This window comes from Anomaloglossus baeobatrachus, chromosome 2 (assembly GCF_048569485.1).
Source record: "Anomaloglossus baeobatrachus isolate aAnoBae1 chromosome 2, aAnoBae1.hap1, whole genome shotgun sequence".
Lineage (NCBI taxonomy): Eukaryota > Metazoa > Chordata > Amphibia > Anura > Aromobatidae > Anomaloglossus > Anomaloglossus baeobatrachus.
In genome coordinates this window covers 286,421,245-286,437,511 of record NC_134354.1, presented here as the reverse complement: position 1 = coordinate 286,437,511, position 16,267 = coordinate 286,421,245, and the positions used below count along the sequence as shown (strand labels likewise).

The following is a 16,267-nucleotide window of genomic DNA, read 5'->3' as shown; positions in this document are numbered from 1 at the left end:
CAGTGAAGAATGTCAGTGTTTTTCACTGGCGTGTGAAGGGGGCCTTAGACTGTGTATAGGAATTTGCAACAAACTGAATTTATGCCTCGGGTGCTGGAAAATCTAGATCTGATGTATGAACAGTAGACAATGGTATCTAAACATCCGCCAAAAGTAGCTCCCCCAACTATCTTGCAGTAATTTTCCCAGTAAGGTGAAGCACTATGTCACAAGGCAAAAGTGATAAGTGGATCAATGAACAAAGCTTTGAAATTGTGGGTCCATGGCCAGAAATCTCCCCAAATCTTAATCCGAATAATAGCCTGTAGTCTATCCTCAAAAAGTAGATGGACAAAAAAAAACACACACAGAAATTGTGATAAATGTCAAGCACTGATTAGACAAGAACAGGTTGTCATCAGTCAGGATTTGGCCAATAAGCTGATATCCAGCATGAGAAGGCAAATCGCAGAAGTCTTGAAAAATAAGGGTCAACACGGTAAATAGTAAGTCTTTGCATAAACTTTGTGTCACAAAAAAAACATAAAAACTTATTAAATGCTTATAATTGTACTTCAGTAACAATAGAAACATTTGACAAAAAGATCTATAAACAGAAGCAAAAACTTTGTGAAAACCCAAATTTGTGTCAGTCTGGAAACTTTTGGCCATGGCAGTAAACTAACAAGACTATTTTTGATAATTTACTGTTCTTTTTAAGGAGCTTTCCTGTGCGTCTCTACCTCTAGTTCCTTCCTCTTTAGCACTTCTCTCCATAGACTTTTATTGGAAGCAACTGTAATCTGAAATCTGATCTCTCAATGAATTCAGAGAAGAGGAGACTGATAAGTAAAAGATGAGGGGAAAATAAGATTTTTTTTTTTATTAATATATATCACAATATCTTCTATTCAATATTGATTTTAAAACTTGTTTTTATTATTTCAAGCATTTTTTGCATTTCACTGTGTATTTACATATAATAATCTATGAATCTGTATATACAGGTAATGGTAAACGAGAGTTGCTCAGTAATTGGGCAACATGTCCAGTTTCTCTGTTACAAAATGTTAATTTATGAGATATTACTATACCACAGTTATGGAAACTTTTAATACACTATTCAAATCTGATATAGTGTAAATGCAGTCTATGGCTCTGTGAATTCAGTAAAGAGAATTACACTTGTCCATGCCCCAAATTGCACTCTATTTCTATCTCCCTTACAGATTTGCTTAATCTGTCCACCAACGATTCGGATGTCGCCCCGTGATCCGATCATGGTGTACTGATGGGATATTATTGTACCCAGAAGCCTGCTGAAAGCCCCAGTGACTGTCATGTTGGGATTCCTGTGAAGGTCAGCCACAGGTACCACGATTTTCACTATGAGTCAGATTCATCAAAGTGGTTATACGTAAAAAAAAGGTTACAAATTTTTATGCAACACGAAGTTGCTCATAAATGTTGTCACTTATGTCGTTTTTCTTCCGCCCTTCCAGATCTGCCAAAATGTGTGGCGCATGGATGGAAAACAGCATGGCGGCATCCACCTGCCAAATTCATTATAAGATATACCAATTTAGTCAGTAACTAAAGCAAGAAACTTTATTCCTGTCCTGAATGGACAAGTATTTTTAGTGAGGTATATGGATGTGCAAACCATTGAGAAAATGCACCAAAGTCATTAAGTGGTGTGCATCTCTTACAGGAGTACTCCAAAAATGAGATAAACTGTCATCTAATAAAGCTGACTGTGTGTATGTATGTATGTATGTATGTATGTATGTATGTATGTATGTGTGTATGTGTGTGTGTATGTGTGTGTGTATGTCCACTAAAGGAATCCGCACTGTTGCATTTAACAACAGGAAGATGAAAAATCGACCGCAAACAGCTGCTATGCCAAACAATTTCTTTTTTATTCAAGCGTTCTTTTCATCGGTGCAGATAAAAATGCGGGAGGTGACTAGGATGCGAGTCCCTCCAAAGGACGACGGCCGTTTCGTCTGTAAGCCAGATCACAAAATTTTGCACAGCCACCTCATTTGACTCAGGAACGTCATATACTATGTTTTGAGGGGACAATTTAACCCCACGCTTTACAGTTATTCGCCAAAAACATCCTGACATTAAAATCAATGGAACTGGGAATGGATCTGTTATTATAGACTCCTATTATGAACTGAGAGACAGACAGGGAGACCCACACACACAGAAAGAGACCCACACAAACAAAAAGACAAACACACAGAAAGATACACACAGAAAGAGACAAACACACACAGAAAGAGACAAACACACAGAAAGAGACACACAAATAGAAAGAGACACACACACAGAAAGAGACACACAGAAAGAGACACACACATAAAAAGAGACACCCAGAAAGAGACACACAGACAGAAGGAGACATAAACACAGCAAGACACACACACACAGAAAGAGACACACACACACAAAGCGACACACAGAGACACACACAAAGAAAGACACACACAGAAGGAGACCCATACAGAAAGAGACAAAATCAGAAAGAGACAAACACAAAGAAAGAGACACACAGAAAGACATACACACACAAAGAGACACAGACAGAAAGAGACAAATACACAAAAAGACACACAGAAAGAGACACATATCGAAAGACGCACACACAGGCAGAGACACACACACAGAAAGAGACACATACAGAAAAAGACACACACAGAGAAACTGTTTGGATATTTGAAGTAATATATACAGTGCCTACAAGTAGTATTCAACCCCCTGCAGATTTAGCAGGTTTGATAAGATGCAAATAAGTTAGAGCCTGCAAACTTCAAACAAGAGCAGGATTTATTAACAGATGCATAAATCTTACAAACCAACAAGTTATGTTGCTCAGTTAAATTTTAATAAATTTTCAACATAAAAGTGTGGGTCAATTATTTTTCAACCCCTAGGTTTAATATTTTGTGGAATAACCCTTGTTTGCAATTACAGCTAATAATCATCTTTTATAAGACCTGATCAGGCCGGCACAGGTCTCTGGAGTTATCTTGGCCCACTCCTCCATGCAGATCTTCTCCAAGTTATCAAGGTTCTTTGGGTGTCTCATGTGGACTTTAATCTTCAGCTCATTCCACAAGTTTTCAATTGGGTTAAGGTCAGGAGACTGACTAGGCCACTGCAAGACCTTGATTTTTTACCTCTTGAACCAGGCCTTGGTTTTCTTGGCTGTGTGCTTTGGGTCGTTGTCTTGTTGGAAGATGAAATGATGACCCATCTTAAGATCCTTGATGGAGGAGCGGAGGTTCTTGGCCAAAATCTCCAGGTAGGCCGTGCTATCCATCTTCCCATGGATGCGGACCAGATGGCCAGGCCCCTTGGCTGAGAAACAGCCCCACAGCATGATGCTGCCACCACCATGCTTGACTGTAGGGATGGTATTCTTGGGGTCGTATGCAGTGCCATCCAGTCTCCAAACGTCACGTGTGTGGTTGGCCCCAAAGATCTCGATCTTGGTCTCATCAGACCAGAGAACCTTGAACCAGTCTGTCTCAGAGTCCTCCAAGTGATCATGAGCAAACTGTAGACGAGCCTTGACATGACGCTTTGAAAGTAAAGGTACCTTACGGGCTCGTCTGGAGACCATTGCGGTGGAGTACGTTACTTATGGTATTGACTGAAACCAATGTCCCCACTGCCATGAGATCTTCCCGGAGCTCCTTCCTTGTTGTCCTTGGGTTAGCCTTGACTCTTCGGACAAGCCTGGCCTCGGCACGGGTGGAAACTTTCAAAGGCTGTCCAGGCCGTGGAAGGCTAAGAGTAGTTCCATAAGCCTTCCACTTCCGGATGATGCTCCCAACAGTGGAGACAGGTAGGCGCAACAGGTAGGCGCAACTCCTTGGAAAGGGTTTTGTACCCCTTGCCAGCCTTGTGACCCTCCACGATCTTGTCTCTGATGGCCTTGGAATGCTCCTTTGTCTTTCCCATGTTGACCAAGTATGAGTGCTGTTCACAAGTTTGGGGAGGGTCTTAATTAGTCAGAAAAGGCTGGAAAAAGAGATAATTAATCCAAACATGTGAAGCTCATTGTTCTTTGTGCCTGAAATACTTCTTAATACTTTAGGGAAACCAAACAGAATTCTTGTGGTTTGAGGGGTTGAATAATAAATGACCCTCTGAATAAACTTTTCACAATTTAAAAAAAAAAATAAAAAAAGAAATAACATTCTTTTTTGCTGCAGTGCATTTCACACTTCCAGGCTGATCTACAGTCCAAATGTCACAATGCCAAGTTAATTCCGAATGTGTAAACCTGCTAAATCTGCAGGGGGTTGAATACTACTTGTAGGCACTGTATATATTGGCTGTTTTGACAGTCAGCCTGGATATTTATCAGGTGGCCTATAGCAACCAATCACAGTTCTGCTTCTATTTTGCTACAGGTCATTAATAGGAGCTCTGATTGATTGCTATAGGCAATAAAGGATATTCTTAGTATAAGACAGCTTATGTGTCAGGTAATATGATTTTGAGGGAGAGTGGGAAATTGGGAGAGTGACAGAGAGCGAAAGAGTGGGACAGAGAGAGAGTGGATGAGCGGGAGAGGGAGAGAGGAAGAGTAGGAGATAGAGAGAGGCAAGAGAAAGAGAGAGAGAGTGGGAGAAAAGAAATGTGGGAGAGAGAGGGAGAGGAAAGAGACAGAGAGACTTAGTTACTATCCCGGGCAACGCCGGGTACTACAGCTAGTCACTAATATAATTCAAACTGCAGCCTGTCCTAATCACATGTTACTGTGGCCTGCAGACTGTAGACATACAGCTTTGCAGACCTATGTTTCAACTAACAAGAGCTGTATCACACATTCCTCAGTCAGTGGCCAAGAGCAAGGATGTGATGTGTGAAGAAATGTTTTAACCCATGTTATGCTTCTGTCAGGCTGACATCTTTATAGCACTACACCCACAAATTTAAATGTATTTTATTGGGATTTTATGGGATATACTGAAACAAAGTAGCAAATATTTGTAAAGTGTAAAGGAATTGATACATGGTTTTCTAAATATTTTAAAAATATAAAATCTGAAAATTGTGATGTGCATTTGTATTCAGCCCTTCTAAATCAATACTTCATAGGACCACCTTTTGCTGCAATTACTGCTGCAAGTCTTGTGGGGTATGTGTCTGGCAGCTTTGCACATCTAGAGGCTAACATTTTTTCCCTGAAAGTTCTCATCTTACCAGAACACCTTCTTCCATATGCCGTGTAGGAAGAGGGTGCTCTGGTCAGATGAGAGCAAAGGAGAACCCGCGCTGTGTGTCAACCAGAGATTGCACCTGATGCTGATGTCTGACAGCAGCTTTTACTAAATTAACTTCTGGCATCAGTAACTAACTCATAAAGCTCCTTTAAAATTGAGAATTAAAAAAACTGAACATATTCGGCATCATTGTGTCTACAAAAGTCCAATTTATCGAGACATAAAATTATTTAACCCAAACTCAAAAATACCCTCCAAAAAAGAACCCAAAAAAACAGAATTGTCCTTTGTTGGCTGCCACACTTCCCTCAAAAAATGAAATCGATCAGTAGTTAGAGAGACTTTTGACCTCCAAACATGGAGTATATTATGGCATCCAAAGAGTTCGATTGTGGTCTCATCTGACCACATTATATTCTCACAGGCTTCTCTAAATTTTTTAACTTTTATTTTTCACCTTTTCTATATCATTTCACTGCTTTTTTTCAGTTCATTGTATGGTAAAATGAATGGTATCATTCAACACTACAACTCGTCCAGCAAAAACCATGTTCTCATAAAGTAATGTCACCAGAAAAATTACAAAGCTCCAAGGTTCTTGAAAGAATGGGAGGAAAAAACAAAGGTACAAAAATTGGATGCATCAGAAAGGGATTAAAGACTTTGAGATCATATTATATGATTGTTGTTTACAGTTGTATTCCTGAAAGAAATATATTTAGTGGATGCTGCTGAGAACTGCAACATAATTGCATTGTTTTACATACACAAGTCACAAAAATGTAGGGATACTTGGCTTTTGGGTGATATTTCAGGATTATTCTAAAATGCACTCTTTAAAAAATCCCCTTCATCTTGCTGTTCACATTATGACAACATGAGTCCAAGACAGCGCCTAACAATTGATCAACAGTACCTCACCATTTCAAAGCTTTAAGCAGGATATTCTCAGATGGAAGTGGCCACTGAGCTTATAGTGTCACAGAGTGTCATCAGGAGGTTGCAACAGAGATACAGAGAGACTGGAATAGCTACAAAAAGGCATAGATGTGGATTTCCTTTGGCTACATCCCACACTAATGAGCGCTTCATTGTGAACAATGGATGATGAATGCCACACAATTCAAGGCACATTTAAGAAAGGTGAGAGGCACCCAAGTGTTACATCTGACCATTCCAAACCATTTAAATAAGTGTGGACTGCATTCTAGATGACCTGCTAGGGTACATGACCACACCAACAGGCAGGTGTCATCATCTTGCTGGATGAAGGACCAGTGGACCCTTGTTCTGTTCACCTATGAAAGTAGATTCACGCTAAGCAGAAATGATGGCCACCAACAATGTTGGAGATGTCAAGGGGAGCAGTATCCATCAGCCATTGTTGTCACTAGAGGAACCTTTGGTGGTGGTGTTACAGTGTGGGCATGTGTGTCAATACAGAATGGCCGTACACTTTCTACATGGTACCATGACAAGCCCCTACTACTTGAATCACATAAGTACTCTAGTCATTGTGCTTCTGCATGAACAACTCAGGTTAACTGCATCTTCATGGATGACAATGCTCCAGCTTATCAATGTTGCATCATCAAGAAATGGCTGCTGAAGACTGGGGTACCTCAAATGAAGTGGCCTGCACTTTCTCCAGACCTAAATCCCATAAAAAAACCTACGGGATCTGCTGAGTCGTCGGGTAGAGGCATATAACTCGGTACCCCAGAACCTTAATGATCTGAGTGCCTCCATTTAAAAAGAGTGGGATGCCATGTCTCAGCAGATAATAAGTCGACTTGTGAACAGTATGAGACGTCGTTGTCAAGGTGTAATTGATACTCAAGGCCACATGACACATTATTGAGAAACTGACATTTTTTTTGGGGGGGGTATACCCTCAACTGTTGTTGGCTTTTGTTTCATTAAATTGTTTGAGATGAGGAACTCACTATTGTATTCTTCTCCTTAAATGACCTATTTTCATGATAACATACCACAGTAGCATGAATTTTTCACGTTTTCTTTAAATTTGACCCAATAGCCAAATATCCCTAACTTTTTGCGAGCAGTATTTCTTAGTGGTTACCTTTAGTTAGTAAAACTGCACTAAAATTTTTCTCTTAGGGCCCCTTCACACGTCAGTAATTCTTGTACATATGTCACAGTTTTGATACATAGCAGAATCATGGCTATACACAGACCTATTAAAATCAATGGGTGTGCAACACATTAGCGATTTCTCACTGCCGTGTTTCTGTGCAGCGTACATGCAAGTCTGTGTGCTCCGCATGGAGACATGTCCATTTTTTCCTGGCATCAATGATGTCCTACGGACCACACTATGATGTGATCCAAGAAACATGTACCAGAAAAATCACATACATTTAAAATAAAAAGCTTTTTAAACTCACCCGTCTCCAGCGGTGTTGTCTTCAGTCGCTGCTATCTCCTGCTTCCAGGCCGGCTAATTATGCTCATGCATATGCACTGCACAGCCAACCCCGAAGTAGCTGCAGAGGGGAGACAGCGGCAGCCGGACACAGCATCACAGGAGACTTCAGCACCATGGATAGCAGTGCCGGGGACAGGTGAGTATAAGTGCCTGATCTCCATGTATTATCATGGATAGCACACGTGTGCCAAAGTCACGGCACACGAAGGGACATACGCACCTTTATCATGTCAGTGAAAAACGTGTGCCTTAGGCCCCTTTCACATGTCAGTGATTCTGGTACGTTTGTGCTTTTTTTTAAACGTACCAGAATCACTGACATACGCAGACCCATTCTAATGAATGGGTCTGCTCACACGTCAGTGATTTGTCACTGCACGTGTCTCCGTGCAGCGTACCCGCGTGTGCGTGATTGCTGCACGGAGACATGTCCATTTTTTTCTGGCATCACCGATGTCCCACGGACCACGCAGTGGTGTGATCCGTGAAACACGTGCCAGAAAAAAACGTGCTTTTAAAATAATAAACATTTTAACTCACCCGGCATCCAGCGATGTCCTCTGCAGCCCGTTCTCCCTGCTCCTTCTGTGCCGGCTGATTACTGTCGCGCATATTCATTATGCGCGACACAGCCGACCCGGAAGCAGCTCCTGCAGGGGTCACCGCCGGCCGGATGCTGCACCGCGGGAGGATTCAGCACCACGGACAGCGGGAGCGGGCGCAGGTGAGTGAATCTCTAAGTGCAATCACGGGCCACGGAGAACGGAGCCCGGATTGCACTTAGACAACCCACGTGTGCCGTGATTTTCTGCACACGCAGGGACATGTGCGTGTTTTACACGCCAGTGAAAAACGTCTGTGTTTTTCACTGACGTGTGAAACGGGCCTTAGGCCCCCTTCACACGTCCGTGAAAATCACGCACGTTTTTCACGGACGTGTCAAAGGTGCGTATTGCCCTCCGTGTACCGTGTTTATGGCACACGTGTGTTCTCCGTGTGCTATCAGTGATAACACACGGAGAATGGGAACTTTCGGCTCACCTGTCCCTGGCGTTGCTGTCTGTGGTGCTGATCTATGGTCTCCGGCCCTGCTGACTCCCCGCTGCTGCTGCCGGCCAGCAGTGGAGTGAATATTCATGAGCATAATGAGCGGGGGTCAGAAGAAAGTGCCAGCATCAGCAGAGACAGCAGCGCTGGAGAAGGTGAGTATAGAAATTCTTTTTATTTCACAGGCACGTGTGTTTTCTCCGGTGCGTGTCACACAGATCACATCCGTGGGGTCCGTGTGCGGTCCTTGTGACACCCATGATGCCGAAGAAAAACGGACATGTCTACGTGTGGAGCACACATATGCTCCACACTGACACACGGTCCATGGCAAAACACGGATGTGAGTGCAGACCCATTGATTTTAATGGGTCTACGTGTGCCCGTGTCTCCGGCACGTGAGGAAACGGACCAAACACGTGCGGAGACACGGACGTGTGAAGGGGGCCTTAGGGAGTGTTTCTCCCAGTAATACAGGCTGATGTGTATCTAGAGTGTTGCTTTGTTTATTACCTCATACATCAGCACATCTTCTATCCTGCAATTTCGTTCTCATGTAGTAGCCTGTACACTCTCCTCTCCCAGAGTAATTTTCCTCTTTCTCTAGATCTGTCTACAACCTCCTTCCTTAAACCTCATTCAGACATGTTTATCTTAGATAGAACACATACCCATTATATTCCAAGGTCCTTTGAACACTCTCCATCAGTCCACACATAAAAACACATGTTCGATTTTAATTCAATTTGAGGATTGGCCATTAAAGTCAATGGATTTCTCTAAAAGTGGGCACTACACCGATGCCTTCCGTGTTACACCCTAGTACTGGCCATTTCTCCCTGTCTAATGGGAAGCAGAAGTTTGGAATCTTTATTTTGGCTATGAGAAAAATAGATACCACACTGAGAGTAAAAACAGAGACACAGACCAAGAAAGGCTGGAAATCAGACCCCACGCCCTGATGAAACAATTTGCCTTCAGAACAGGGACGCGGAATAATTTGTCACATTTCTGCAGATCACGCAGTATGGTGAAGGACTATGTCGCCTCAAAGTGGTAGAAAAAAAATGTAATAAGTCTATTTGGAAAGTTGCTGGACTTTGCATTTAGGATACGAATTCAGCGTTGGAGAAATGGGTCTAGGAGGGATTCTCCATAGAAAACACAACATTCGATACAAACTAACCCAACATGCCCTTGATTGTACCTGCTGAAGACAACTGGGAAAATATACAAAATCTACAATTCCCTCCAGCAGCTGCACAGCTCGGCTCAATGTGTCTGGAAACAGCAGCTTCCCCAAGTATTGGGAGAGATGGAGAATACTGCGCAGATATAACTGCTCAACATTGAAGACAATTCCACCGCAGTAAGAACACCATGCCAGCGGTAATACCTGAGATCTGCAGACTTACATGACTTCTCAACAGTGCGCTACCTTGTGAGTAGGAATATTAGGAACACAATCCAGGTTGTAATCACATATCAGGCCTTAAGAGTTTATACATGTATCTACGTGCCAAGGAGTGGTGTGATAGATACCCCTCATCAGTCTATATGTAGTATGGTAGCAGTATGATATAGTGTGATATAGCATGATAGCAGTAATACTGCATAAAGTATAACAGTACAATATAGTATGATATAGAAGTAGTACTACACATAGTATGAAAGCAGTAGTACGCCATATAACATAATATGATAGCAGTAGAACTATATATAACATGATAGCAGTAGTAATGCATATAGTGTAATAGCAGCAGCACTACATATAACATTTAATATGATAGCAGTAATACATCATATAACATGTAGTATGATAGCAGTAGAACTATATATAACATGTAGTATGATAGCAGTAGAACTATATATAACATGATAGCAGTAGAATTACATATAACATGATAGCAGTAGTAATGCATGTAGTGTGATAGCAGCAGCACTACATATAACATGTAGTATGATAGCAGTAGTACATCATATAACATGTAGTATGATAGCAGTAGAACTATATATAACATATAGTATGATAGCAGTAGTACATCATATAATATGTAGTATGACAGCAGTAGTACATCATATATGTAGTATGATGGCAGTAGTAATGCATGTAGTGTAATAGCAGCAGCAGCACTACATTTAACATGTAATATGATAACAGTAGTACATCATATAACATGTAGTATGCTAGCAGTAGCCTACATATAATATGATAGCAGTAGTACATCATATAACGTAATATTATCGCAGTAGTACTACATATAACTGTAATATGATAGCAGTAGTACATACATGATATAATATGTAGTGTGATTGCAGTAGTACATACATGGTATAATATGTAGTATGATAGCAGTAGTACATACATGATATAATATGTAGTGTGATATTAGTAGTACATACATGATATAATATGTAGTGTGATAGCAGTAGTACTACATGTAACATTTAATATGATAGCAGTAGTACAGACATGATATAATATGTAGTGTGATAGCAGTAGTACTACATGTAACATGTAATATGATAGCAGTAGTACATACATGATATAATATGTAGTGTGATAGCAGTAGTACATACATGATATAATATGTAGTATGATAGCAGTAGTACATACATGATATAATATGTAGTATGATAGCAGTAGTACTACATGTAACATGTAATATGATAGCAGTAGTACATACATCACATAATATGTAATATGATAGCAGTAGTACATACATGATATAATATGTAATATGATAGCAGTAGTACATACATGATATAATATGTAGTATGATAGCAGTAGTACTACATGTAACATGTAATATGATAGCAGTAGTACATACATCACATAATATGTAATATGATAGCAGTAGTACATACATCACATAATATGTAATATGATAGCAGTAGTACATACATGATATAATATGTAGTATGATAGCAGTAGTACATACATGATATAATATGTAGTATGATAGCAGTAGTACTACATGTAACATGTAATATGATAGCAGTAGTACATACATCACATAATATGTAATATGATAGCAGTAGTACATACATGATATAATATGTAATATGATAGCAGTAGTACATACATGATATAATATGTAGTATGATAGCAGTAGTACTACATGTAACATGTAATATGATAGCAGTAGTACATACATCACATAATATGTAATATGATAGCAGTAGTACATACATCACATAATATGTAATATGATAGCAGTAGTACATACATGATATAATATGTAATATGATAGCAGTAGTACATACATGATATAATATGTAGTATGATAGCAGTAGTACTACATGTAACATGTAATATGATAGCAGTAGTACATACATCACATAATATGTAATATGATAGCAGTAGTACATACATCACATAATATGTAATATGATAGCAGTAGTACTGGTTACATGTAACACATTATTCAGAATTAGTAATGACCAGGTGAATAACATAGCAGTTCTGTGACAGAGGGAAATACCTGGTATGGCCAGGTTGGAGAGTGGCATGGAGCTTAGGCACACTGGCAGAGCGCCCATCCAGCCCTCATTGCACTTCCCAGCCATCAGTGAGTCGTGCTGGAGGGTCCGCTCATACTCCCCCGGCTGGGTGTCCTGTGGAGCCACTTCCTGGCTGCAGACCTTCCGCGTTGTGAGCCCCAGTGACAGCTCCGGTGACAGCTCTGTGTGACAGCAGCAGTAAGCGTATTAGCCTGTCTGCGGAGTAAGCTGGGCTGTACCGGCCTGTCAGGTGTGTCTGAGGCAGAGCGTGCCAGCGCGCCATCTAGTGGGCAAAATCCGGTACACCGCATCCAGGGCTCCGATCTGTTTCCTGCCCAGTGTCACAGTGACAGTAATAACTGTGGAGCTTCAGCGGCTCCCGGTCACATGTTGTTCTTCATCATAGTGGTAAATTTAGGATGATATTTTTTTACATTTATTTGTGAAAATATCAGAATTTTGGCAAAAAATTTGAAAATGACACGTTTTAAACTTTCAGTTCTTATGTTCTTAAAACATAGATATATCACACAAAGTAGTCACTAAATAACACTCCCCACATGTCTGCTTTACACAGCACAACTTTTAAAACATTTTTTTTCTCATTTTTCCAACATTTACAAAACCATTTTTTAGGGACCACATCACATTTGAAGTGACTTTGAGAGACCAAGGGGACAGAAAATACCCCAAAGTGACCCCATTCTAAAAACTGCACCCCTCAAGGTACTCAAAACCACATCCAAACTTATTGGGCAGTGAAGAAAAATTAAATTTCTAACAATAAAATGTTGTTTTAGTCCCAGATTTCCAATTTTCACAGGGGAATAGGTAAAAAAAAGCCCTAATAATGTGTTACACAATTTCTCCTGAACATGGCAATACCCCACTTGTGACCATACAGTATGCATGGCCACACCACAGGGCTCGGAGGGGAAGGAGCGTCATTTGACTCTTGGAGCACAACATTTCCTAATGGACTCCATTTGCAGAGCCTCTAAGTGCCACAACTGCAGAAAGCCCCTTAAGTGACCATATTTTGGAAATCAAATCCTTCTATGAATTCATTTATGTGTGTAGTGACAATTTAGACACTGGAAAAACACCCATGGTGTCAAACACAGTGAATGTTGCAGAACTAAAAATTGCCAATAAGCCCTTGTAGTGCCCAGTACATTGTAGTGCCTGTACATTGTACCTAGCTCGTGCTTCTGGAAACCTGCACCCCATAAATTAAGCGGGCTCTCCTCACTACAAAAATGCCAAACATGTGGATGCGAACTGTGGTTTAGGAACATTGTGGGGCTCAGAAGACAGGAGGGATTTGGATTTGAGAGTACAGATTTTGCTGGATTTCTTTTTTTTTTCCAGAGCCTTTGTGTTATCAGTAACATAGAAGCCCCCTATATTTCCATTAACAAATGAAGGACCTGAGTGGGGACTTGTTTCTTTGTGGGTTGAGTTGAATGCTATTGGTGGTAATTTGGATACAGTACACATTTATCCTGTGCTCTATGCTGAGAACTTACATCAGGGTTTCCATCTCTAAAATATGTAATTCTGGTGAAACCTCTGACAGATCCATTCACTAATGATGCAGCAGAGATACTCCAGACTCCATTTGGCCTCTGTTCAGTGGTGTCCATTTTTTCAAAGGTGAACAAAACTGTTGATGACTTTTTTGTGCCTGTCTAAACAGACGTGTAAGAAGATGAACACCGCTAGATAGAATTCACACGTAATCCCTGGTGTAAGTGCTCAGTGTAAAGCGCAGGGTAAATGTGAGATGAGCCTTCCTGCGATCTTTGGGAGACAGAATGAACAAATCAAGAGCAGGTGAAGAATTGGTTTTATTACTATTTTTTACGCCATTCACCTTGCGGTATAAGTGATAGGCTATGTGCCCACGGGGACAGTGTCCTGCGGATATATCCGCAGGACATTCCGCAGGTGCTCCCAGGAAACAGCACCACAACTTTTGTCTGTTTCCATGCTGCGGAATGTCGTGCGGATATGGTGCGGGCTTTCTGCATTGAGGATACAGTACCATGGCTTCGGCACTGCATCCTCAATGCAGAACAAGTGCTGCAGTGATCGGGGTGCTCATACTTACCTCCATCATGCAGCACCTCGCTTTCCGGCGGCCGGGTCACTGTCAGGCAGCGTCTGGTTCACTGTGCTGGAGGTGGGCGGGCCTGAACTAGCTTCGGCTGTCACATGACCGGAGCTCGTGCAGGCCCCGCCCACCTCTTCCTTCCTGTACCTGGCTGGATCCACCGCACTGCTGCCGCTGCCGCTACACCGGACGGGGAAAGTGACTCGGGTCTCTATCAAGGCAGGTAAGTATATGAGACCCTGCGGAGAAATTCGCAACAATAATTGACATGCTGCAGATTTTTCCGCACAAAAATCCGCACGATTTCTGCTGCGGAAAAATCCGCAGCGTGGGCACAGCATTTCCCAAATGCCATAGAAATGGCTGGGGAGTAGCTGTGCTGCAGATTTCTGGAAAATCCGCGCATTTTCCGCAGCATGGGCACATAGCCATAGGGTGGATTTATTTCTTAGGTCAGTACGATTACAGCGATACCATATTTACATAGGATTTTTTAGGTTTGGCTACTATCACACTAAAAACTGTTTTATGTTGAAGGCTATAGTTTTTTATTTTTCTGCTGACATGTCAGGGCAGGTTTTTTGTGATATGAATTGGAGTTTTTATTGGTACCATTGTGGGCAACATAACATTTTTTTGATCATTTTCTAGCCCACTTTTTGTGAGGCAGAAGCATGAAGAAACAACAATTCAGGAATTATTTTTGTGTTTCTTTTTTTAATTTTTTTTCACATCGTCATAAAATTGATAAGACAGCTTTATTCTTCTGGTCAGTACAATTCCATTGATATCACATTTATATAGTTTTGTCACTTTTACACCATAATAACTTTTATAGAAAAATAATAGCTTTTGCATTTCTGTATTCTGAGAGCTAGAGCGGTTTGATTTTTTGCTGACAGACCTGTATGGCGACTTGTTTTTGCAGGATAAAATGACATTTTCAGCGGTACCATTTTTATTCATAGATCGTTTTTGCTATGTTGTTACTTTTTATTTTTTAACAGTGTTCACTGAAGAGGTTAACTACTGTGACAGTTTTATAGATCAGGTTGATCAAGATGCAGCAATACCAAATATGTGTATATTTGTTGATTATTTTTGTTTTTATATAAATATATGTATTTAGTGGTATAATATATATTTTTTTTGTTCTTTATTTTCTGACTTTTTAAACATTTTTACAATTTTTTGTTCACTTTTTTTACTTAGTTCTATATTGGACATTATCTTTTATTGCCTTGGTATAATGTATTGCAATGCACCGGCGTTGCAATACATTACACCTGTCAGTATAACACCTGGCATGGTCTAAGAGGCCACCGCAGCCAGATAACCTGAAGAATGTCATTTGACCTCGAGTTACTATGGCAATGATCGGGACCTAGTGGTCACGTCTTGGGGGTGCCAATCGGGAGGGAGAGGGAGCGGGAGCAACCTTCCTCTTCCAGCCCCCTAACGCTGCGATCGCTATTGATCACAGCATTTAGGGTGTTAAACAACCTGAGGTTGTGCAGGCAACAGCCCTCTCTAAGACAGCTGGGTCTCGGCTGCTATGTAAGCTGAGCACCTGGTAGCAGTCTCGCAGGCACAGCTCCTGTGCCTGCACGATCCCCAGGACCTACCTGTATGTTAATTTCCAGAAACACACAGCAAATTTGGATGTACCGGTACGTCCTATGTCGGGAACGAGCTAAGGGGGTTGTCCACTACTTGGATAACCCATTCTCATTCCTCATGTTCGCCCCCATAAAAATAAAAAAGCCCATACTCACCTCCGGTGCCGACACGGTTCCAGCGGAGTTGGAATTTGTGCAGCCAGGGATCAAGTGACATTGTTATGACACACTAGCTCTGCGACCAATCAGCACCGGCTTCTGTCTCCCCTCCTTGGGATGGTTAAGTAATTAACAGGAAGTGAGC

General features: G+C 41.2%; 1 protein-coding gene across 1 annotated transcript in view; it reads right to left on the bottom strand.

The window, feature by feature from the left end:
• PLCXD2 (phosphatidylinositol specific phospholipase C X domain containing 2) overlaps positions 1-12,468 on the bottom strand; it is a 100,184-nt gene extending 87,716 nt beyond the window's left edge. The window contains exon 1 of the mRNA XM_075333824.1: positions 12,210-12,468. Coding sequence (XP_075189939.1) covers positions 12,210-12,294 — 85 coding nt within the window. The 5' untranslated portion in view covers positions 12,295-12,468. The remainder of the gene's footprint in view (positions 1-12,209) is intronic.
• Positions 12,469-16,267: the final 3,799 nt, after the last annotated feature.